The sequence below is a fragment of the Mustelus asterias genome, chromosome 17, assembly GCF_964213995.1.
Source record: "Mustelus asterias chromosome 17, sMusAst1.hap1.1, whole genome shotgun sequence".
Taxonomy (NCBI): Eukaryota; Metazoa; Chordata; class Chondrichthyes; order Carcharhiniformes; family Triakidae; genus Mustelus; species Mustelus asterias.
This window is the reverse complement of record NC_135817.1, coordinates 50,203,323-50,228,977: the sequence shown is the minus strand read 5'-3', so window position 1 is coordinate 50,228,977 and position 25,655 is coordinate 50,203,323. Positions and strand designations below refer to the sequence as shown.

At 44.8% G+C, this 25,655-nt stretch overlaps 1 protein-coding gene across 1 annotated transcript in view; it reads right to left on the bottom strand.

The window, feature by feature from the left end:
• The window catches only part of ccdc80 (coiled-coil domain containing 80), a 46,270-nt gene that overhangs the window by 5,936 nt on the left and 14,679 nt on the right, over nucleotides 1–25,655 (bottom strand). The window contains exons 3-6 of the mRNA XM_078232620.1: nucleotides 25,463–25,596; nucleotides 13,516–13,667; nucleotides 4,162–4,265; nucleotides 913–993 (exon numbers count right to left, since the gene is read on the bottom strand). Of these exons, the coding sequence (XP_078088746.1) occupies nucleotides 913–993; nucleotides 4,162–4,265; nucleotides 13,516–13,667; nucleotides 25,463–25,596 (471 nt within the window). The remainder of the gene's footprint in view (nucleotides 1–912; nucleotides 994–4,161; nucleotides 4,266–13,515; nucleotides 13,668–25,462; nucleotides 25,597–25,655) is intronic.

Below are 25,655 nucleotides of genomic sequence, written 5' to 3'. Positions count from 1 at the left end.
TATGGGTTTTAGTTGGAGCAAGGGTGGGCAACCGCATCCCTCCCTCTCCACGCACACTCCATCCCCCCCACGTCCCCCCCACGCGCCCCCCCCCCCCCCCCCCCCCCCCCCCCCAACGCCACCCGCCTAAAATTACTTCCAGATCAGGGTGGACGAGATCCCAGTGGGAATTCCATCCCTGTGATTTCACGTTTCCCCCTCACTGCCTCAAAACATACCGGGAGTGGGGGTGGGGAGGGCTAAAATTCAGGACACGCTTTGGAAAAAGAAAAACTGTTTCTAGCATGTTTTCTAAAGGAAATCTGTGAAAAAGAGAAGTAATCACTCATCAAAGACACAAAAAAATAAGAATTTTGAAGCAATGTAGATGATAAGAGTGATCTCTCCACTGTCAAAGGAAATACTGTGTCTAATACACATCATAAAACAATTCCCCTCCACCACTCCCCATCCCCCATCCACCTCGCATTCCCAGCGCAATGTGGAGGAACCAACTACTGAAACACAACTTCAAGTCACTTTCTTGTAAGGTAATTTATGATACGAAAACTGCTGCTTGTATTGTAGTTGATATTTTAAATTGGTTATGATTCAATTGGATTTATTATACCTTTTTATATAAAGAAGGAACTCCTACAGGATCATCTTTCAGGTAGACATTTGCGAAAGGAAGGTTATAAATCATTGCTACAACATTTATTAAAAACTCACAAGGAGAATAAAAGAGATCATGTAATATTGCAAAGCCTCTCACTTCTTAAGCCATTCCTCAGGGCACAAGCATTATTTACTTAAAGAATAGTGCCATATTTATACTGGAACCTGTTGGCTGTCATCACCAGATATAGTTTCACCTCTCAAAGTAGCATAAGTATTTTTAAATATATCTAGTCATAATGAACGTACTCTTACCGTTAATTGGATAGAGTTCCAAAATTCCTCCAACATCAATACCCACACCCGTCAACTTCAGTACAGCCAAATGACGTAAACCTTAAAAGAGAGATTTATTCTTAAATTAACCTTACGGAATGATGTGTAGACCACAATGAATTGGGCAAATGCTACAAAAGAAACTTTAAGTTACAAAATAATGTTTCTCCAATGTTTCTCTTTCCATTTAAGGCTCATAAGTTCCAGATACAAGTTTAAGTTTATTTATTAGTGTCACAAGTAGGCTTGCATTGACACTGCAATGTCGCCACACTCCAGTGCCTGTTTGGGTACACTGAGGGAGGATTTAGCCTGGCTAATGCACCTAACCAGCACCTTTTTCGAACTGCAGGAGGAAACTGGAGCACCCGGAGGAAACCCACGCAGACACGGTGAGAACGTGCGGAATCTGCACAGACAGTGACCCAAGCTGGGAATCGGACCCAGGTCCCTGGTGCTTTGAGGCAGCAGTGCTAACCACTGTGCCGCCCTAAGCCAATGAGCTCAGCAGGTTAGTTGGGTAGGAGAAGTACTAGAAAATAAATCACTAACAAAATAAGAAAAACAAATGAAATAGATATAGAAATAATGCAAACAGTTGTAAATGTATGAGCCTGTAGAAGGCCAGAAATAGGGATGTTACCTTGCATATTTCCCAACTTTTAAACTGATTGAATTAGAGACGATAAACCAATGAGATCAACACTGTAACTTCTCAACTAGATTATTCACATCTCAGATGGATATAGAGGCCAGCCTAACAATGAAAACTGAGCACTAGAATTGATCTGATAATGGCCATGAGATCTTATTCACAGCAGTAGGGTGAGCTGCAGACAATTTTTGGACTGACAAGGAACATATGAATTTCTGATTATTCCATCACTGCTGGTGGAAGTCTAGTGAAATATGAGGACAATCTGGAGTGTGGGTGGTTGAGGGCAGTGACTGTGGGGTTGTAGACAGTGGGGCAATCAATCGTTGACAGCATCCAATGTTTTCTAGATGGAGCTGGGGTGAGCATTCCTTACACCTCACAGCTCCTCATTCAGGTATATCATTATTAGAAACTTAACTTTGAGGTGATTTGTTGTCCCTTTAAGGACTGTTAGTTAGGCTGTATGTAGATCTGTATTCAGAGCACAGCAATTTGCTAAAGAGCCCATTAAAGAGGCATAAAGCTACGCAATTACATATGCTGGAGCAAAGATTTGGGGGCTTTTTGACCAAGGACAGGAAATTACCGACTCGAGATATTCACCTTCATGGTGAAAATTAAAGCTGCTCATAGAATCCCTAAGTACAGAAGGAGGCCGTTCGGCCCATTGAGCCTACACCAACAACAATCCCATCCTATTCCCGTAACCCCACATATTTGCCCTGCTAATCTCCCCGAAACTAGGTCAATTTAACATGACCAATCAACCTAACCCACACACCTTTAGACTGTGGGAGCAAACTGGAGCACCCGGAGGAAACCCACACAGACAGACGGAGAGCGTGCAAACTCCACACAGACAGTGACCCAAGCCGGGAAGCGAATCTAGGTTCCTGGTGCTGTGAGGCAGCAGTGCTAACCACTGTGCCACCGTGCTGCCCTGCTCTTCTGTAACATATTAGTTCTGATGTAGGGTTACACTTGAAATATGAACGTTTTCCTTTCTCCACAGGTGCTGCCTGGCTTGTTATGAGGTTCCAGCATTTTCAGTTTTTAGGTCAACATATTTACTCATCACTAACAATTATTCAAGGGGAGCACCAATTCTCAACTGTCTGATTTATATTGTCCACACTGAGAATTGAAGAGTCTCACTCCATGTTCTGCTTCAGTGCCACCTTGGTTGTTCTCACACACAAGAACAGGGAGAGTCACCAGTAGATATGACCAAAGAAAACAGTTCAGCCTCTTAGAAAACGATCCTAAATTAGCTTTTTAGGTGCAAAATACACAACAACATGAATAAATCAACAGGATGGACATATGATTGGCAGATGAGTTTCAAAGTTGATAAGTACAAGGTAGTGCATTTTGTTAGGAAGAAAAAGGGGTTGGGATATTCCTTGGAAATTAAGAGACAAAATATGGTAGAGAAGCAAAGGGACCAGGAGATTCAGATACACAATTCACTTTAAAGTAACAATGTAGATTAATAAGGCAGCATAAAAGCTAATCAAGCACTGGGGTTCATTTCTAAAGGAATTGAACTAAAAAACAGAGAAGTCATCTTAAACTTGTACAGAACTTTGATTACAGCATACTTGGAGTACTCTCTACAGACCTGCCCTCCATATCTTAAAAAGGACAAAGAAGTATTGAAGAAAGTTCAAAACTGATCTACAGTATGAAATCTTAACTTGAGAGGTTATGCGTAACAGAAAAGGTTGAACAGGCTGGGGCTTTTTTCTAACAGACCTAATAAAGATCTTTAAGATCATGAAAGGAATCGACACAGTAGACATAGACATGATGTTTCCGCTTGTGGGGAGATCAGACTAGGAACCATAAACATAAGACCATTGCTAATAAACAAAATAGGGAATTCAGGAATTCTTTACCCAAGAGAGTAGTTTAAATATTGAATTCACTACTAGAAAGAGTGGTTGAGGGGATTAACATTGCTACATTTAAGAGAAAGCCAGATAAACATATGAGGGAAACTGGAAGAGAGTTGTGCTGATAGGATTTGTTGAAAAATGAAGGGTTTAGGCTTGTGTCGAGGACAAATACATGGGCTAAATGGCCTGTTTCTGCACTGTACATTTTAAGCATTTCTATGATTCAATGGAGTTCATGGCTTCTTATATTTATTCTATAATATTTTGCAAATGTGCAAACAGTCCAAAGCAGCCTGCATTTGTCATTCTCATTGGGAACACTATAAACCATCAGATGTTCCCTGAAAATATTAATGAAACTGGTTTGTAAATGCTTGTTACTATACTTAAGTGGAAGCTTTTGTAGGCAAACTGCACAGCACCTTATAAACTATCTCTATCTCAATATGGGGATTAAGCATCCATTTAAATTGTTAGTACACAGTTAATTTGGGGGTGACCCCACTTAGTTGCAATCGGATTAACTGCGCATGCTTTCTCCCATTCTGAATAAAACAATGCATGGTAAAGCAGGAAAAGTCTCAGAAGGCTGACAGTGATGCATTCCCTAAAGGCTCCACTCACTAAAATGCAAGATTACACATATTGCTCAGTAAAGATGCTACATCTCACCCAGGTTGCAGGCTTGTGAATTTAAGGCATAAAGCTGATGTTGATAGGCCCACTCTTCGTCAGAAGGGGTTGAAATAATAAATAAACGTCTCCGCCAACGGAATCTGAGGAAGAGAAACAAAACAAATGAAAACAGTTCCAGCCAGATGGTGTGCAGAGGGGCCCAGAGCTTGTTCAATTTCTCCTGCCATCAGCATGGAGAGGCAGAAATGTTGTTTGCTACACCGATCTTAACTTAAGATAAATTCACAATTACTTTTTTTTTTAAAAACCACCTCACTTCACTTTCCTAGGATCATAACACTTTAAGGAAGTAACGTGGAGAACAGCAGAAAGGAAAACATGTTCATTTATAAATGGAATTTGTGTCAGCTATTCAAATAAGGGAAAATCCTGGAGAGAGATCTAAGTTAACATCATTCTTTTTTGCTTGACTGGACTGAGGACAGACTAAAGGGATGTTTTCTGTTGAAAGATTTCTATCAAACAGAACTTTGCTTCAAATCATGATCTAACCACTTGTACATTTTTTAAAAACCTAGCAACACATGGTGTAGAAATTTGCATTTTAACCTAGTCTTTGATTCCTCTTACATTGGCTTGAATGCTGGCTTTCACATCTGTGACCTCGGTTTAAGTTCAACCCAGACTGCTGTGATGAAAATTCACTCAGCCTACTGGCTTGAACAGATTTTGGACAATCCGAATCCGACTATTAGTAGTTAAGGACCCACTGCACAAAACTCACAGGCAAAAGAATGGCTCGTGTGGGAAATGGAAAAATGTTATATTGGTGCCCTAGGGATAAGGTGTGTTGCTGGGAGTGGAGGAGGTTCATTTCTTTCTTTCTGAATACTGCTCGTAAACTACTTCTGGACTGACTTAAGGAAAGAAAGGAGGAAGGGAGGCAATATGGCAGCACGGTAGCACAGTGGTTAGCACTGCTGCTTCACAGCTCCAGGGTCCTGGGTTCGATTCCCAGCTTGGGTCACTGTCTGTGTGGAGTTTGCACATTCTCCTTGTGTCTGCGTGGGTTTCCTCCGGATGCTCCGGTTTCCTCCCACAGTCCAAAGATGTGCGGGTTAGGTTGATTGGCCATGCTAAAAATTGCCCTTAGTGTCCTGAAATGTGTAGGTTAGAGGGATTAGTGGGTAAATATGTAGGAATATGGGGGTAGGGCCTGGGTGGGATTGTGGTCGGTGCAGACTCGATGAGCCGAATGGCCTCTTTCTGTACTGTAGGGTTTCTATGTTTCTATGTTACAGTCCCGGAGAGAGATGTCCTGGAGGGGTCAAGGATAGAGTCTATTTGGTTAGTGTTAAGAAACAATCCAGGTACCATTATTCTATTGAGTGCATTTTATAGGAAATCAAATAGTGGGAAAGACATAGAGGAGCAAATGTGCAAGGAATTTTCATGGGAGGTATAGCATACTGGTCATGTCACTGGACTAATAAAGCTAATCATCTGGGGACATAGGTTCAAAATCAGCCATGGCAGCTGGCATGGTGCTCAAATTTAGTTAATAAATCTGTAATATGGAGCTACTCTCAGTAAGGTGACTGTGACAACTATCAATAGATTGTTGTAAAAACCAATCTGGTTCACTAATATCCTTTAGAACATAGAACATTACAGCACAGAACAGGCCCTTCGGCCCACGATGTTGTGCCGACCTTCATCTGAAACCAAGATCAAGCTATCCCACTCCCTACCATCCTGGTGTGCTCCATGTGCCTATCCAATAACCGCTTAAATGTTCCTAAAGTGTCTGACTCCACTATCACTGCAGGCAGTCCATTCCACACCCCAACCACTCTCTGCGTGCAGAACCTACCTCTGATATCCTTCCTATATCTCCCACCATGAACCCTATAGTTATGCCCCCTCGTAATAGCTCCATCCACCCGAGGAAATAGTCTTTGAACGTTCACTCGATCTATCCCCTTCATCATTTTATAAACCTCTATTAAGTCTCCCCTCAACCTCCTCCGCTCCAGAGAGAACAGCCCCAGCTCCCTCAACCTTTCCTCATAAGACCGACACTCCAAACCAGGCAGCATCCTGGTAAATCTCCTCTGCACTCTTTCCAGCGCTTCCACATCCTTCTTATAGTGAGGTGACCAGAACTGCACGCAATATTCCAAATGCGGTCTCACCAAGGTCCTGTACAGTTGCAGCATAACCCCACGGCTCTTAAACTCCAACCCCCTGTTAATAAAAGCTAACACACTATATGCCTTCTTCACAGCTCTATCCACTTGAGTGGCAACCTTTAGAGATCTGTGGATATGGACCCCAAGATCTCTCTGTTCCTCCACAGTCTTCAGAACCCTACCTTTGACCCTGTAATCCACATTTAAATTAGTCCTACCAAAATGAATCACCTCACATTTATCAGGGTTAAACTCCATTTGCCATTTTTCAGCCCAGCTTTGCATCCTATCTATGTCTCTTTGCAGCCTACAACACCCCTCCACCTCATCCACGACTCCACCAATCTTGGTGTCATCAGCAAATTTACTGATCCACCCTTCAGCCCCCTCCTCTAAGTCATTAATAAAAATCACAAAGGGCAGAGGACCAAGCACCGATCCCTGCGGCACTCCGCTAGCAACCTGCCTCCAGTCCGAAAATTTTCCATCAACCACCACCCTCTGTCTTCGATCAGACAGCCAGTTACCTATCCAATCGGCCAACTTTCCCTCTATCCCACACCTCCTTACTTTCATCATAAGCCGACCATGGGGGACCTTATCAAACGCCTTACTAAAATCCATGTATATGACATCAACCGCCCTACCTTCATCAACACACCTAGTTACCTCCTCAAAAAATTCTATCAAATTTGTGAGGCACGATTTGCCCTTCACAAATCCGTGCTGACTATCCCGGATTAATCCGCACCTTTCTAAATGGTCGTAAATCCCATCCCTAAGGACCTTTTCCATCAATTTACCAACCACCGAAGTCAGACTAACCGGTCTATAATTACCAGGGTCATTTCTATTCCCTTTCTTAAACAGAGGAACAACATTTGCCACTCTCCAGTCCTCTGGCACCATCCCCGTGGACAGCGAGGACCCAAAGATCAAAGCCAAAGGCTCTGCAATCTCATCCCTCGCCTCCCAAAGAATCCTAGGATACATTTCATCAGGCCCAGGGGACTTATCAACCTTCAGTTTATTCAAAACTGCCAATACATCCTCCCTCCGAACATCTATTTCCTCCAGCCTATTAGCCTGTAACACCTTCTCTTCCTGAAAAACATGGCCCCTCTCCTTGGTGAACACTGAAGTATTCATTCATCACCTCGCCTATCTCTACTGATTCCATACACAAGTTCCCACCACTGTCCTTGACCGGCCCTAACCTCACCCTGGTCATTCTTTTATTCCTCACATAAGAGTAAAAAGCCTTGGGGTTTTCCTTGATCCGACCCGCCAAGGACTTCTCATGTCCCCTCCTAGCTCTCCTCAGCCCCTTTTTCAGCTCGTCCCTTGCTAACTTGTAACCCTCAGTCGAGCCATCTGAACCTTGTTTCCTCATCCCTACATAAGCTTCCCTCTTCCTTTTCACAAGACATTCCACCTCTTTTGTGAACCACGGTTCCCTCACTCGGCCATTTCCTCCCTGCCTGACAGGGACATACCTATCAAGGACACCCAGTATTTGTTCCTTGAAAAAGTTCCACTTTTCATCAGTGCCTTTCCCTGACAGTTTCTGTTCCCATCTTATGCCCCCTAATTCTTGCCTAATCGCATCATAATTACCTCTCCCCCAATTGTAAGCCTTGCCCTGCCGTCCGGCCCTATCCCTCTCCATTGCAATAACAAAAGACACCGAATTGTGGTCACTATCTCCAAAGTTCTCTCCCACAACCAAATCTAACACTTGGCCCGGTTCATTTCCCAGTACCAAATCCAATGTGGCCTCACCCCTTGTCGGCCTATCCACATATTGTGTCAGGAAACCCTCCTGCACACACTGCACAAAAAGTGCCCCATCCAAACTATTTGACCTACAAAGGTTCCAATCAATATTTGGAAAGTTAAAGTCCCCCATGACAACTACCCTGTGACCCCCACACGTATCCATAATCTGCTTTGCAATTTCTTCCTCCACATCTCTATTACTATTTGGGGGCCTATAGTAAACTCCTAGCAACGTGACCGCTCCTTTCCTGTTTCTAACTGCAGCCCATATTACCTCAGTGTGCATATCCCCCTCAAAGTGCTTTTCCGCAGCCGTTAAACTATCCTTGATTAACAATGCTACTCCTCCACCTCTTTTACCAGCTTCCCTACACTTACTGAAACATCTATACCCCGGAACGTCCAACAACCATTCCTGTCCTTGTTCTACCCACGTCTCCGTAATGGCCACAACATCGTAGTCCCAAGTACCAATCCACGCCCCAAGTTCATCCACCTTGTTCCCGATGCTCCTTGCATTGAAGTAGACACACTTCAACCCATCTTCCTGTCTACCGGTACCCACCCTTGACCTTGATACCTTCCCCAATACCTCACCACCCTCAACACTGACTTCTGGACTACAACTCCTTTTCCCACTCCCCTGACAAATTAGTTTAAATCCCCCTGAAGAGCCGTAGCAAATTTCCCTCCCAGGATATTGGTGCCCCTCTGGTTCAGGTGCACCCCGTCCTGTTTGTAGAGGTCCCACCTTCCCCAGAACGTGTTCCAATTATCCACGTATCTGAAACCCTCCCTCCTGCACCATCCCTGCAACCACATGTTTAAGTGCACTCTCTCCCTGTTCCTCAACTCGCTATCACGTGGCACCGGTAGCGTACCAGAGATGACCACATGTTTTGTCTTTGCTCTCAGCTTCCAGCCGAGCTCCCGAAATTCCTGTTTTAAATCCCCGTCCCTTCTCTTACCTATGTCGTTGGTACCAATGTGTACCACGACTTGTGACTGTTTCCCCTCCCCCTTAAGAATCCGGAAAACACGGTCCGAGACGTCACGGACCCTGGCATCCGGTAGGCAACAAACCATCCTCGAGTCTCTTTTGCTGCCACAGAACCTCCTATCTATCCCTCTAACTAACGAGTCCCCAATAACTATTGCCCTCCCGCTCTCCTCCTTACCCTCCTGAGCCACAGGGACGGACTCAGTGCCGGAGATCCTCTCACTGCGGCTCACCACTGGTATGTCGTCCCCCTCAACCGTATCCAAAGCGGAATACTAATTGCTAAGGGGAACGACCACAGGGGATCCCTGCACCGACTGCTTCTTCCCAGCCCCTCTCACCGTCACCCATCTATTTTCATTCCGCGGAGTAACTGTATCCCTGAAGCTTCTGTCTATGGCCATCTCTGCATCCCTAATGATCCTAAGTTCCTCCAACTCCAGCTCCAGTTCCCTTACACGGTTTTGGAGGAGCTGCAGATGGATGCACTTCTCACAGGTATAATCAGCAGGGACACTGACGTCGTCCCTCACCTCGAACATAGTGCAAGAGGAACATTGCACTGCCTTCACACCCATCCCCTCTAGATACCTTGCCAGTACCAGGTAGAAACAGCAAAAAATGAATTAACTCACCCCTGCTCGCCCAAGCCCTGTGAGCCAAAGCCCTACAGCTTTCACTCTGCCTCCTGCTCACTCTGCTGCCCGCTAACGACGCTGCTCGCTCAAAAGTGCAGCCTACTTTTAAACCCTCCAAAAACCTTCCCAGACTCCTGCTGGGCCCACTTCCTGTTTTAAAAAAAACCTCCGATTTTTTACACAAATTTAACTTAAAATAAATAAATAAATGTAGTGAACAAACCAACTGCCTTCTCCTCAGCCTGGTCCTGTGGAACAATGAGGCTGAAAACTGCAAGTTAAGCACTTTTAAACCCTCCAAAAACCTTCCCAGACTCCTGCTGGGCCCACTTTAGGGAAGTAAATTTGTCATACTGACCCAGTCTGACTGATGTCTGACTCTAGACTTTTAATTGCCCTCTGATATGGTCTAGCAAGCCACTCAGGAATGGGTGACAAATGCCAGTCATGCCATTGGTGCCCATAACCCGTGAAAGAATAAAGGAAAGAAGGAACTCACAGGATGCCATATTGCCACATAATAGCTAAAGCCCATTATGGCAGCATGGATACAAAGTTGGCTGAGTAACAGGAAACAAAGAGTAGTTATGAATGGATTTTTTTTGGACGGGAAGGAAATATACTTTGGGATTCATCAGAGGCCTATATGAGACCACTGCTTTTCTTCATACATATTCATAGTCATAGAGTCACAGAGGTTTACAGCATGGAAACAGGTCCTTCGGCCCAACTTGTCCATGCCGCCCTTTTTTTTTAAAAACCCCTAAGCTAATCCCAATTGCCTGCATTTGGCCCATATTCCTCTATACCCATCATACCCATGTAACTATCTAAATGCTTTTTAAAAGATAAAATTGTACCTGCCTCTACTACTACCTCTGGCAGCTTGTTCCAGGCACTCACCACCCTCTGTGTGAAACAATTGCCCCTCTGGACACTTTTGTATCTCTCCCCTCTCACCTTAAACCTATGCCCTCTAGTTTTAGACTCCCCTAACTTTGGGAAAAGATATTGACTATCTACCTTGTCTATGCCCCTCATTATTTTATAGACCTCAGCCTCCTACACTCCAGAGAAAAAAGACCCAGTCTATTCAGCCTCTCCTTATAACTCAATCCATCAAGTCCCGGTAGACTTAGACTTGGGTGCAATATCAAAATCTATATGTGACATACAATTTGGAAGTGTTGTAAGGATTGATGATAGATTTCAAAAGGACATAAATAGACTGGTGGACTAAATGGGCATGTGACAGATGCAATTTGATGCAGAGAAGTGTTAAGTAATATATTTTGATACAAAGAAGAAGTTATATCCAATTTCTTCTTGAAAGACAATATAAAATAAAAGATACAATTCAAAAGGGGGTGCAGGAACAGCAAGACCTTGGGGAATTTGTGTACAAATTGTTGAAGGTAGCAGGGCAGATTGAGAAAGTGATCAAGACCTTCAGGATCCTGAGCTTTATAAATAGAGCTCAAAAACATGGAAGCTATCTGAACATTTCTAAAACATTGGAACTTTGTCTTCAAGTTTGGGCATCAGATCTCAGGAAACTCGAGTGATTTGAGGAGGGTGCAGAAAAGATTCATGAGAATGGTTCCAGGGATGAGGGAAATTCGGTTACACCTGAAGCTGGTATTATTTCCCTCAGAGTATAGAAGAACGAGAGGAGACTTGATAGAGGTATTCAAAATCATGAAGGGTTTAGACAGAGTAGACAGGAACTGTTCCCATTGGCAGCAGAATCAAGATCCAGAGGGCACTGATTTAAGACAAAAGAACTAATAGAGGCATGAGAACAAACCTTTGTTGCACAGCAAGTGGTTATGATCTGGAGTGCACTACTTGAAATCATGGTGGAGGCAGATTCAACCATGACTTTCAAAAGGAAATTGGATAAGTATCTGAAGAGGCAAATTTTGCAGGGTTGTGGGGAAATAGAAGTAAGAGTGGACTAGTTGCTTTTGCAGACAGCCAACATGGACAGGACAAGCTGAATAATTTCCTTCTGTGCTGTAGCCATTCTAGGTTTCTGTGGTGCCTATCAACCTAACTGACTAAACCTCTGACTAAACCTATTGAGTTGGAATGGCATCATTACAGATCCAGTGAGTCAGTCAGTCTTCAATATTCAGCAAGATTTGGACAGGCTGAGTGAGTGGACTTATGCATAGTAGATGCAGTATAATATGGATAATGTGAGGTTATCCACTTTGGTGGAAAAAATAGGAAGGCAGATTATTATTTGAATGGGTGTAAATTGAGAAGTTGAATGCTCAGCGAGACCTTGGTGTCCTTGTGCATCAGTCGCTGAAAGTAAGTGCGCAGATACAGCAGACATTAAAGGCGGCAAATGGTATATTGGCCTTCATAGCAAGAGGATTTGAGTATTGAGGTATAGGGATGTTTTACTGCAATTATATGGGGCATTGGTGAGGCCACACCTGGAGTATTGTGTGCAATTTTGGTGTCCTTATCTGAGGAAGGATGTTCTTGCTATATAGGGAGTGCAGCAAAGGTTTACCAGACTGATTCCTAGGATGGAAGGACTGTCATATGAGGAGAGACTAAGTTGGTTCGGATTATATTCACTGGAGTTTAGGAAAGTGAGAGGAGAACTCATAAAAACTTATAACATTCTAACAGGGTCGGACAGGGTAGATTCAGAGTGAATGTTCCCAATGGTAGGCGAGTCCAGAACTACGGGTCATCGTTTGAGGATAAGGGGGTAAATCTTTTAGAACTGAGATGAGGAGAAATTTCTTCACCCAGAGGGTGGTGAATGTGTAGAATTCACTACCACAGGAAGTAGTTGAGGCTAAAATGTTGTGTGATTTCAAGAAGGAATTGGATATAACTCTGGGGGCTAAAGGGATATTTTTCGGGGTGGTGGGGGGGGAGATGGGATCAGAGTATTGAATTTAATGATCAACCATGATCAAAATGAATGGTGGAGCAGGCTCGAAGAGCTGAATGGCCTAAGCCTGCTTCTAGTTTCTATGTTTCTATGTATGTGACTCCAGTCTGAGAAGACAAGCAACAAGAGAGAGGTTGGAATCTTAGGGCAGCAAAAATAAACCGTATTGTTGGCAACAGAGGGATACGATAACATAAACTGATGACAGGGTTCTGGTTGGATACTGACAGATACACACTTGCGTTTAGTCAGCATTCTTTCTGTATCTTTGTGTCGTTATAAATGCCACGTTTTACAAGATTGTCATGTTTTGGGACTGTGTCTTCAAATTAGGGAAAATGGAGGAATGAAGGGGCCACGTAACCTGCAGGCTGGTGATGAGGTGTGAGGATTGAGGGCTCGAGGGCCTAAAGTAGAACCAAACAACTGGGACAAAGTCCCAGAGAACTGAAGTGCTCCTTTCAACCAGGCCTCCTCAGAACTCAACCTGCACCGTAATATGTGAATATAGTACGGTGCCAGAGTGGTTAGCCTCACAGATCCAGGGACCTGGGTTCAATTCTGGCCTTGGGTGACTGTCTGTGTGGAGTTTGTACCTTCTCCCTATGTGAGTGTGGGGTTTCCTCCAGGTGCTCCGGTTTCCTCCAATAGCCCAAAAATGTGCGAATTAGGTTGATTGGCCCTTAGTGTCGGGGGATTAGCAGGGTAAAGACATGGGGTTATGGGGATAGGGCCTGGGTGGGATTGTTGTCGGTGCAGACTCGATGGGCCGAATATCCTCCTTCTGCACTGTAGGGATTCTATGAATATTAATAAACCTGTTTCAATTTTATGGCTCTTTAATTTTAAAACTGTACGTACCTAGATAAGAAATTTTCCAATGACCTAGGTTTGTCTTCTGTCTTGCAGGGTGTACCATCTCTCTTCTGTTTCTCCATCTCTTTGATTCTTGATGTGAAGCTGTCAATCAAATTGAACACAGCTTGCATAGCTATTGGCACTTCATAGTGTTGCTGTCAATACAGATACTCAGAGTTATCTTTTCTGTCCTTCCTGTTTACAGGATTCAATTGTACACAAACACAAAACATTGTTGCAACACAATATCCACAACTATATTTTTCTATGTTAAAGTTGCCTTCCCGGCTCGGGTCACTGTCTGTGTGGAGTTTGCACATTCTCCTCGTGTCTGCGTGGGTTTCCTCCGGGTGCTCCGGTTTCCTCCCACAGTCCAAAGATGTGCGGGTTAGGTTGATTGGCCAGGTTAAAAAAAATTGCCCCTTAGAGTCCTGGGATGCGTAGGTTAGAGGGATTAGCGGGTAAATATGTGGGGATAGGGCCTGGGTGGGATTGTGGTCGGTGCAGACTCGATGGGCCGAATGGCCTCCTTCTGCACTGTAGGGTTTCTATGATTTCTATGATTTCAGTGAAGCCCCATTCCAGCTGCTCTAACAACTTGCCTTAAGGTGGAGATGCCAACATTGGACACCGTAAGAAGTCTCACAACATCAGGTTAAAATCCAACAGGTTTATTTGGTACCACGAGCGCTGCTCCTTCATCGGGTGAGTGGAGAGTTGGGTTCACAAATAGGGCATATATAGACAAAGACTCAATTACAAGATAATGGTTGGAATGCGAGTTTTTACAGGTGATCAAGTCTTTACAAGTACAGACAATGTGAGTGGAGAGAGCTTTATCTTGCCTTAATATAGCTCTTTAATAGAACCCCTCAATGATCTTCACAGGCGCATAATCAAACAACAAGAATATATTTGGAAAAGTGACCAAAGGTTGGTAGAACAGGTATGTTTTAAGACGCATTTGGAGGAGAGAGAAGTGATGTAGAGAGGGAGGTGATGTGGCGGAATCTTAATATTTCTTCTCATTTTATTATATATATTTTCAAGAACATTTTGTGCAAACAAGTGCCAATGACATCCTACAGCCATCAGTGGTTTCTACTCTTGTAGTAGCTTAACTGACTACTTCTGCCTTAAGGTTCCGGCATCATGGTGGGGTGCTCGGCAACTGGCCCGAGAGAGGAGTGATGTGGCGGAGAGGGAGGTGTTGTAGAGGAGAGGATGGTGATGTGGAGAGGGGGGTGATGTGGTGAAGAGGGAGATGATGCGGAGGAGAGACCTCCCTCCGTCTCCTCCACATCACCCCCCCCTCCCTCCACGTCGCCTCCCCCCTCCACGTCACCCCCCCTCCCTCCACGTCACCCCCCCTCCCTCCACGTCACCGCCACCCCCCTTACCCCCTCCACATCACCCCCCTCTCCTTCACATCAATGCCCTCTCAGACCAGCTGCTGAGCTCCCTGCCCTGATGCTGCGAGTTTAAGGCACAACTAGCCAGCTAAACCACTATAAGAGTAGAAACTCCAGACTGTGTGCAAACCAGAAGGGAACATCAGAGTGTGTGTACTGTTACTGTGTGAAGTTACATGGTGTAATTCCTGCAACATTTGGCATTCACATCAGTTGTGTAATGTAAGGAAGCTCCCATCTGCACCGCAGGCTGCCTGGAAGATCACTCGCACGTGAACACAATGAGAGAACTAACAGGCTTCTGGAGTCCTTTAAAGACCCTACATTCTCAAGCACAAGACAAGGGGAAGGAATTGCAGTTGCCAAATGCTTGGGAAATGGAAAATTCTTGCTCATGCACGCCTGAACTCACAGGAGCTATGCTTGAACTCTTAATGGGGGATGTAAGGCTAATAATTGCTACCTTCTTTAGCACTGAATCCCCAGAAAGGATTACAATTTTCTTCCCGTACCTAGTAGTGCACTAAGGCAGACTTTCGTCTGTTTCCATAGCTGGTAATTCCTGGAATAAGTCGTTAGTCTGTCACCAGAGGGTCATAGCTTGAGGGGCGCCACTCCACATCAAGCATGGCTGACCAGGAATCTCTCCTGCTCTTACCGCCAGCCGTTGGCATTTTGGAAGGATTTGCAAGTTGACACTCAAACTGTTTGACTGCATTGATAATGCACTTTCCTTGGCCATCAAGTCCTGGGTTGTGACTTGAACACACTAAGAAGTTTAACAACATCAGGTTAAAGTCCAACGGGTTTATTTGGTAGCAAAAGCCACAAGCTTTCGGAGCCTTGAGCTCTTTCTTCAGGTGAGTGGGAATTCCGTTCACAAACAGGGCATATAAAGATACAAACTCAATTTATAGAATAATGGTTGGAATGCGAATACTTACAGCTAATCAAGTCTTAAAGGTACAAACAATGCGAGTGGAGAGAGCATCAAGACAGGTTAGAGAGATGTGTATTGTCTCCAGACAGGACAGCCAGTGAGATTCTGCAAGTCCAGGCAAGCTGTGGGGATTACAGATAGTGTGACGTGAACCCAATATCCCGGTTGAGGCCGTCCTCATGTGTGCGGAACTTGGCTATCAGTTTCTGCTCAGCGACTCTGCACCGTCGTGTGTCGTGAAGGCCGCCTTGGAGAACGCTTACCCGAATATCAGAGGCCGAATGCCCGTGACCGCTGAAGTGCTCCCCAACAGGAAGAGAACAGTCTTGCCTGGTGATTGTCGAGTGGTGTTCATTCATCTGTTGTCGCAACGTCTGCATGGTTTCCCCAATGTACCATGCCACAGGACATCCTTTCCTGCAGCGTATGAGGTAGACAACGTTGGCTGAGTTGCAAGAGTATGTACCGTGTACCTGGTGGATGGTGTTCTCACGTGAGATGATGGCATCTGTGTCGATGATCTGGCACGTCTTGCAGAGGTTGCTGTGGCAGAGTTCTGTGGTGTCGTGGTCACTGTTCTCCTGAAGGCTGGGTAGTTTGCTGCGGACAATGGTCTGTTTGAGGTTGTGCGGTTATAATCACCTACAACATGTCATTGATGAAGACGAACATCTCGCCAAGGCCATTCCCACACCCCCACTTCTTGCCTTCAAACAACCGCACAACCTCAAACAGACCATTGCCCACAGCAAACTACCCAGCCTTCAGGAGAACAGTGACCATGACAACCACACAACCCTGCCACAGCAACCTCTGCAAGACGTGCCGGATCATCGACACAGATGCCATCATCTCACGTGAGAACACCATCCACCAGGTACACGGTACATACTCTTGCAACTCGGCCAACATTGTCTACCTGATACGCTGCAGGAAAGGATGTCCTGAGGCATGGTACATTGGGGAAACCATGCAGACGTTGCGACAACAGATGAATGAACACCACTCGACAATCACCAGGCAAGACTGTTCTCTTCCTGTGGGGGAGCACTTCAGCGGTCACAGGCATTCGGCCTCTGATATTCGGGTAAGCGTTCTCCAAGGCGGCCTTCACGACACACGACGGCGCAGAGTCGCTGAGCAGAAACTGATAGCCAAGTTCCGCACACACGAGGACGGCCTCAACCGGGATATTGGGTTCACGTCACACTATCTGTAACCCCCACAGCCTGCCTGGACTTGCAGAATCTCACAGGCTGTCCTGTCTGGAGACAATACACATCTCTCTAACCTGTCTTAATGCTCTCTCCACTCACATTGTTTGTACCTTTAAGACTTGATTAGCTGTAAGTATTTGCATTCCAACCATTATTCTGTAAATTGAGTTTGTGTCTTTATATGCCCTGTTTGTGAACAGAATTCCCACTCACCTGAAGAAGGAGCTTAAGGCTCCGAAAGCTTGTGGCTTTTGCTACCAAATAAACCTGTTGGACTTTAACCTGGTGTTGTTAAACTTCTTACTGTCTTTACCGCAGTCCAACGCCGGCATCTCCACATTGTGACTTGAACCCAGAGCTTCTGGTTCAGAGGCAGGAGTGCCACCCACTGCACAAGACCTCCCAGAAAGGATGGTCCAACAAATACAGTGGGACACAGCTGTTTAGCGAGGGTGAATATCATCAACAAGGTCCAGAAACCTGGCTGCAAATGTATAAGAAGTTGCCATACCTGAAAAGAGTTTCCATCACAAGGCTAGTGAAAAATATCCTAGTACAAGTAGTTTCCCCAAATATGTGTGCCCAATAGTATTTGCTCATAACCTGCTGGGTATTTATTGCTTTCTCTTCAAAGCATTAATATGGTCATACAACCTTAAACCCCATTGAATGCTTCCAGAAATTGATATACTAAAGGATATAAATATAAACTGGAATTAGCATCTCAAACTGTGTGAACATACCAAAAGAAACGGTTAGAAAAGACCATCTGGGGCGGCACATTGGCACAGTGGTTAGCACTGCTGCCTCACAGCGTCAGAGATCCAGGTTCGATTCCCGGCTTGGGTCACTGTCTGTGTGGAGTCTGCACATTCTCCCCGTGTCTGCGTGGGTTTCCTCCGGGTGCTCCAGTTTCCTCCAACAGTCCAAAGATGTGTGGGTTAGGTTGATTGGCCATGCTAAATTGCCACTTAGTGTCAGGGGGACTAGTAGGGTAAATACACGGGGTTATGGGAATAGGGTCTGGGTGGGATTGTGGTCGGTGCAGACTCAATGGGCCAAATGGCCTCCTTCTGCACTGTAGCAATTCTATGATCTGGCCCTTAAATGCTCTCCATGTCCATCACATGATGTAGCTTTGTGACCTACCCACTGTTAATGCTGGTCACTCTCAAGGGGAGGGAAAAATAATAAAAATGGCTGATTTCAGGATAAATCAAGCAAGTGGCAAGAGACTGTAATTACCCAGGACACATCACTGGAATCCATATCTATTCTCCTTCTGTTTCCTTATTTCCTCAGGACTACTTAGGTCAAAAATGACCACCTCCAATGCCAGACTTTTGCCACAGTTTTTATCTCTGATTTATTTTTGAATAGTCCTGTTTAACAACGTTTCACATCGGAAATCTTTTGGATACAACCAAACTCAACAATTATTCAAATATTGTCACGTTTCATTGATCACTGCAGACCATAACACGTAGGATCTGAAGCAGGTTATTCGGCCCATCGAGTCTGCTCTGCCATTCAGTGAGATCATGAGTGAACTGATGTGATAATCCTCAACTCCACTTTCCCACCTTATCTCCATAATCCTTGAATCCCTTAAAATATGTTTATCTCAGCTTTGAGCATACTTAATGACCCAACTTAATGACCCAACTTAATGACCCAACTTAATGACCCAACTTAATGACCCAACTTAATGACCCAACCTCTACAACCCTCTCCGATAAAGAATTCCACAAATTCCCAACTTTCTTAGAGAATAAATTCCTCCTCATCTCTGTCTTAAATGAGCGACCCCTTACTCTGAGATTATACCCTCGGACCAGAGGGCTCTCTCACAGGGGGTAACAGCTTCTCAGCAATTAGGTGTCGGCGATCCTTAAACTTCCCAACACTTCAAGTCTACACTTTTGGAAAAATTGGCATACAGCAAAAAGGGAAACGAGCCCAAACTGGAGGAATGTTCAGATATTTCAATCCGTGACAACATTTGAAGAGACCACACTCGATTTGATTGAGTGTGAAAATATTGAGAAATTGGAGAAGGGGGTAGATGAAGCCTGAAGCCGCGCTAAATACAGAGCTAATGCCAGCTGGCTCTCGTTATACCTTCTTCTCCTATTACTTGAAGGGATGCATTCATCCAGAAAATCAGCGCAACAGCTCTGGATGAAGATGTCATATTAAAACATATTTGTTCATTTGTTTCTCAAAGTCTGTCAGCACGGTAAGTGGACTGAGCAAGTCAACTCCTCACATCATACTGCTTCATTTTCACTTACAGCATAGCTACCCACATGCCAAAGGATTTAAATAATGTGTTCAAGGAGGTTGCGCCAAGCGAGTTGCAGCACACTTCTGAAGAGGAGCAAGTGTTCGTGGAAAGGAAAAGGAAAAGGAACTTGCTGACCAAAGGGCCAGCTCAGTTTTTACTTCAGCTGTTGTGCTGAGGGATTCCGATCTCATTGGAGCTGTGTGGAGTGAAATGAAGTGGAATTGTGTACAGTTAGAGCTTGAGTTTATCTATAATACACTGTGGAGATCTTCACCAGCTACATTTGTGCTAATGTTTAGGGAGGCCTTACTGCACTGCATGACTTGCGTGACAGCTTCAGAGACATCTGGAGTCCTCAGTGGTACAGGTGTAAATAACTCCAGTGGGAATACCTTAGTGGATTTTCACAGTTCAAAGAGAGGTGTTGACCTTAATATTTAACTAACACTTTTTCTGGTTCACATGTTGGAGTAATCAGAAGGACAGAGCTATCGGGCAAAGCGTCACTGTGGCTGTCTGGCCTGTTGTCAATCGGGGACAAAGCTGAGGAAGTACTCTGCAGCTTGTACATGGCTGGAAGGCAGTGTTGGGGCTGCTCTCACTCAAGCTGACACTGAATCCCACCCATACAGCCCCAACCCTCAAGTGATTTTCAATGCATTAGAAAGTGGATGGGACCAACCAGCCATGAAAGTAGCAGTTAGAATCATAGAATCTCTACAGCACAGAAGGAGGCCATTCGGCCCATCGAGCCTGCACCGACAACAATCCCACCCAGGCCCTGTCCCCACAACCTCATGCATCTACCCTGCTAATCCCCCTGACACTAAGGGGCAATTTATCATGGCTAATCAACCTAACCCACACATCTTTGGAGTGTGGGAGGAAACCGGAGCACCCGGAGGAAACCCACACAGACTCGGGAAGAACGTGCAAACTCCACACAGACAGTCACTCGAGGCCGGAATTGAACTTGGGTTCCTGGCGCTGTGAGGCAGCAGTGCTAACCACTGTGGCACCGTGCCACCCAACTCAAAAATCAGGTATAGTGTCTGTAGAATCTTCAGTGTTTTCCATTGAAATCCTGTGGCCACCCAACTCATCAGCCCTTCAAATGGCTGATTACTGAGCAGTCAGCAGTTAGGAGTTAGAAACTGCACACAATGCACCAGCGTTAAAGAGAAGCATCTTGGGAGGAGAGATTAACGTCGTTGATAATTACACAAGTTAAATTGATGTGGTTAAACTCTTACCAGAGATTTTGTCTCTGATTTTGGAGAATTAGGAAGCAGTATAGTGAAAAGGGTGCATTAACTGTAATTGAGAATGCGCATGGGGACAGTGTTACGTTAGTTGCTTCGATACACAGGAAGGTATATCTAAAACTAAAGAAAGATTAAGGGTAGAATTTTTTGACGTTTGTCCCTGTTGGAACAGTGGGACCACTAGTGCATCAGAAATCCATTGGCAGCTTTAATGAGTTTTGCTGAGATTCTTTCCCAGAGCCCTGGTATGAGCACCTCACCTCCAGGTTTCCTAACCAGTCAGGGAAGGCAGGTGGGATAATGCTCTGGATCTGTCAAAGGAAGGATTTTTACTCAAAAGGATCCTGACATGATTTACAATGGCTCACCCTCAGGCTGCAACAACCACAGAAACAGAGAGGAGACCTGAAGGCTGATCCTCAGGTTTCTCACTCTTGCCTGGAGGTCACACTGTGGGTGCTGAGGGATTGCAGTGAGACGATTTCTCCTGGGGAATAGAGAAAGAAGCCAACCTCTCCAACTAAGTCAGCATGGATGGAAGTAACCAAGAAAGTAAGCAGCAGGAGTGTCCTCCCTTCTACCTGGAGGCAGTGCACCAAGAGGATCGAGGAACTCAGCAGGACGTAGCAGGTGTGTGGTGTCACACTCATGTGCCAAGCCCACACTCTGGTTTAACCAGCACTCTCCCCTACACAACACACCTCAGACCGACACACACCTTGTAGCCCCACATTCCTCTCTCTCCAGGTACCTCGGATCCCCAGCAGAGCAGCCAACGTCCACATTCACCCTCTGCCTAATGCCCATGCTGCACAGTCACCCTTCACAAATGTTGTCCTTCCTTGTTTCTCACAGAAGCTGTTCCAATCACTCAACTGCTTTTCTCTTCAAAAGAGAGAACACCAAACTGAGGAATGGAAGGGACCTAGGGGCACCTTGATGGCTATTGGCAGTGTGTGCCCACCTAGTTCACTGGGAAAGGGGACTGGTTCCAGGAGGCTGCAGACATCAGGAACAAGCTGCTGTGAAAGTCAGAGCCTCCTGAGGCACTGGTGCTCACATAAATCAGGACCCTCTGCCTGTATTCGCGTTTAGCCTCTTTCCAGCTTGATCTCTATGCCCACCCCCTCTGCCATGTGGAATGGTATGCGGCTGAGGAGAAGGCAGCTGGGGTTGGTGTTGTTGCTCTTCTTGTTCTTCATCAGAGATCCAAGGTGCAGCTGCTCCACGCTGTGGTGAAGGCTGGCAAGCAGGGAAATGCAAGTGAAGGTGAGTGCAACAAGTGCAGTACAAGCCAAGAAGCTGGTGATCACCCGACAAGCAGTGAGAAGAAGCGTCATGAACAGTAACCTGTCACCTGGCCATGGCTGCAGCTCTTCAGTTTCACTGATCAAAGCCTTCCTGCCTGTCAGTTTCACTGAAGAAGCTCTTCCTGCTGTGCACTCGCTTTGGTAACAGGACAGGAAATGGGTGACCTGCTGTTAAAGCTAAAATTGTGGATTAAAACAATACTTAATGATCTATTGTCAAATGTAAATGCCTTCTGATAGCTGGATGGGGTTCCCCACTGGCCTTCAATTCTGCTTAGGTGAAACCTGGAAGAGGGTTGGATGATGTCAGGATCCATACTGGATGTCATATTTTGGGATTTAACACCCTGCATTCAAACCTGCCTTCCCTTGCCCGAGAAACACCGTCAAACCCCATCCCCACCCGGTATAATCTATGTCGATGGCCTGAGTTTTTTGCCCATTGGATGCACGCGCTCGGCAGGCCCGGAAGTTGGTGAGAAATGGGCTTCTGGCCCTGGAACACAATTTCACACAGGCTGGCCAATTAACGGCCTTGAATCTCTGGTCGTGAAATGCATGCTGGGAAAGGCTCAGTGCTGCCAGGGAGGATGGGAAGAGGGCGGGCAACAGGAAAAGGGAGTGTGTGGGCTAGCACTTCTAATGTGCTCCCTCAGAGGGGACAGTCATTGTGGAGCTGTCTCAGGGAGGTGCAGACCTGTAATCAATAAACTGCGATGGAAAAATTATGCAAAGAGTGTCAAGGCAACACATTCAAACACAAACCTCAGTCCCCGGACAACTTCTTAAATTTGATTTCAGCCCGGACAGTTCATCCTGCCCTGAAGTGAGGTTGACGTGAAAATGTAAAGGCCACCTGGCCAATTGGCCCACCGCCCATCAACCGCAAAAGCAGACAGGCTGTGTAAAGTTGCTATTAATTGGCTGCTTAATGGGCTAAACTGCCTGCTTGATTGTTGATGGGTGTGCTTCAACTCTGTCACGCATCCACCAACCAGAATATTGCTCGCACATGCGCAATAACCATCAGGGCATGACCTTAACATCACCTCATACAATCTCACACGCTTCTCAGTCAGCCGTGTGCCTGCCCGAGCAACAGAATTTTCTTGATTGTGTGTGGGATTTTGGTAATAACTTTATTTTGCTTACTCTCTGACTGGGTCTAACCTCACTAATTGGAATGTACACAACGCCTGGGCCCAAACCACCATCTATTTTGCTCATAGGTTTGTGAATAGAGCAATGAAAAATGATTTATCTCCACCGATTTGTGAATTGCATTGATAAGCCTGTGCAACCTGTGGGACAGGTAGACAGAAGGGAAGCAGATAAGGAAAAGACTCACGGTCTATCTCTATGTTATAAACGGCTACATCTGACCATGGAAAGATGACACACTTAATTAATGAGGTCCGATGACATATCAGAAGACACAAATCCATGGCTATGGGATATATATGTTTAAAACTAGCTGACTGATAGCTTTATTTAATTATAAGAAAATCTTCCTGCTTTCCTTTGTCACAGTTTGGAACTTCAAAAGAGGTGGGCAAGCTTTCACTCAAACCTGCTGCACTTTCTGAATTTTTCCTGTCTACTGTATCATAACCCATGTAGAACTAAGCATTTGAAGGCTCTATAGGAGCGGGTTATACCTCAATTACATGCTTCCTGGAACAAAAAGATAGTCCAAATGCAATATTATTCAGATGGTTCGGGAGTGTTGATTCTTTTATTATTTTTTGTCCTTGGAAATGTACATCCAACATTCTGGAATCAGGTGCAATCTCGTACGTTAATCTTTTGCTGCATTTAATTTCTTGTCTCTGGCTTCCCAGGTTATTGTTTACGCCATATGGTCTAACAGAATGATCATTCTCCTGTTATTCAAAGCTAAATGAGAGTGCTCATGTCATTTCCACTGATCAAGTTACAGTAACCAGGTTGCCTGTTCAAGAGTGGGCAATGCTGCATTGCTAGTTTTGCGCACATAAGGTCACAGTTTAGCTCATAGAGATTTTACAGCAGTGTTATTCAATATTGACCAGAAATAAGGCATCTGGAGGAGAATCTAGAAATATAACAATGCCTAAAAATATACCAATGCCTACAATGGCTTTTCTCAGTATAGCGTGACACTTCAAAGGGGTTTTTCAGACACTTAGTGTCTGGTTCTTCCTGGCTGTACTGGCATTTCTACAGCAATATCCTTTTGGTCAGTGTCTGCATCCTGTTCTATGAGTTGGTCTTTCCCATGGTTATTGTGGTATTAGGGTCTGGCATATATAGGGTTAATGGGGAACTGAGTACAGTAGTGCCTATGCAGTGGTGTAAGAAGGCAGATGATCCAGACCCAGGATCAATGTGGTGTTGAGCCTAGATGTGTATAGACCTAAACAGGGAGACGCTTCCTAGCTTGTACTCTTTACTGTATATTTGTAAATATTTCTGGTAGCTAATAAAGACTTGCATTAAGTTTATTTATTAGTGTCACAAGTAGGCTTACATTAATACTGCAATGAAGTTACTGTGAAAAATCCCCTAGTCACCACACTCAGGCACCTGTTCGGGTACACTGAAGGAGAATTTTAGCATGGCCAACGCACCTAAACAGTACGTGTTTCAGACTGTGGGAGGAAACCGGAGCACCCGAGGAAACCCACACAGACAGGGGGAGAATGTGCAGACTCTGCACAGACAGTGACTCAAGCCAGGAATCTGGGTCCCTGGTGCTGTGAGGCAGCAATGCTAACCACTGTGCCACCATACCTCTTAGAATGAGCATAGATAGAACAAGAGTAAAAGATAGAATTAGAGGGTATGCTGGGGCCAGCTCGCAAGAAGTCACCACGCTCTGGCACCATATGGACCTCTTTATATCTACAAGGAAGATTTTGATCCTGATTCCTAGTCTGTGCCAGATGAGTTGATTTCAATTCAGACAAAATTTACCTCAATATCACTGGACCTGTGAGGGGAAAAACTAGCCGAGGGAGTGAAATTTCTTTTGTAAGGAAAAACAGAAGAATGCTTATTTTTTCATATTAATAAGCTGTTGGAAGAATTGAAAGTTACATGTTCCCGGGATATTATTATTGGATCACCAATTAAGGTAAGAGACAGATTTTTTCCTTATGTCATTAGAAAAGGAACTTCAGGTGTCTTGATCATGATTATACGGTGTTATTAAGTGTAATGTGGTTATTAGGTGAGAACAGGGCTAGGTGTGGCTGATGACTACATTAGAACAACCTTGGGCTCAAACATTAACAACACAAAATGGACAAGATTGTAAAGACTGCCCGTGGTACCAACAAATGCCACACCTCAAAGAAAAGGGGAGAGCCCTGGAAAACAATTAAATTGGAAAGCCCGTATATTTTGTCAAATTACTTAGGCTATTAAGCTGTTCCAAACGGAAAAACTGCTGAATGTACAAAGACCACTTTAACTGCACTGGTGCTCCATATTGATAAATGTATTAAACATTGTGCATAAAAAATATATTTCTCGTACCTTGACTTTCATATCTACATCAGTTAGCACCATGAAGAATTCATTTTCAGTTATCCCATATTCCTTGCGAAGCTCAGTAATGAGGTCCTGATCCAGGTCACTGGGTCTTATATCTTTCACTGGTTTCTCATTGTCTTAAGACATTGAAACATATTACCAATTAATATCTTCTCAAATAAGCAAATCATCAAAC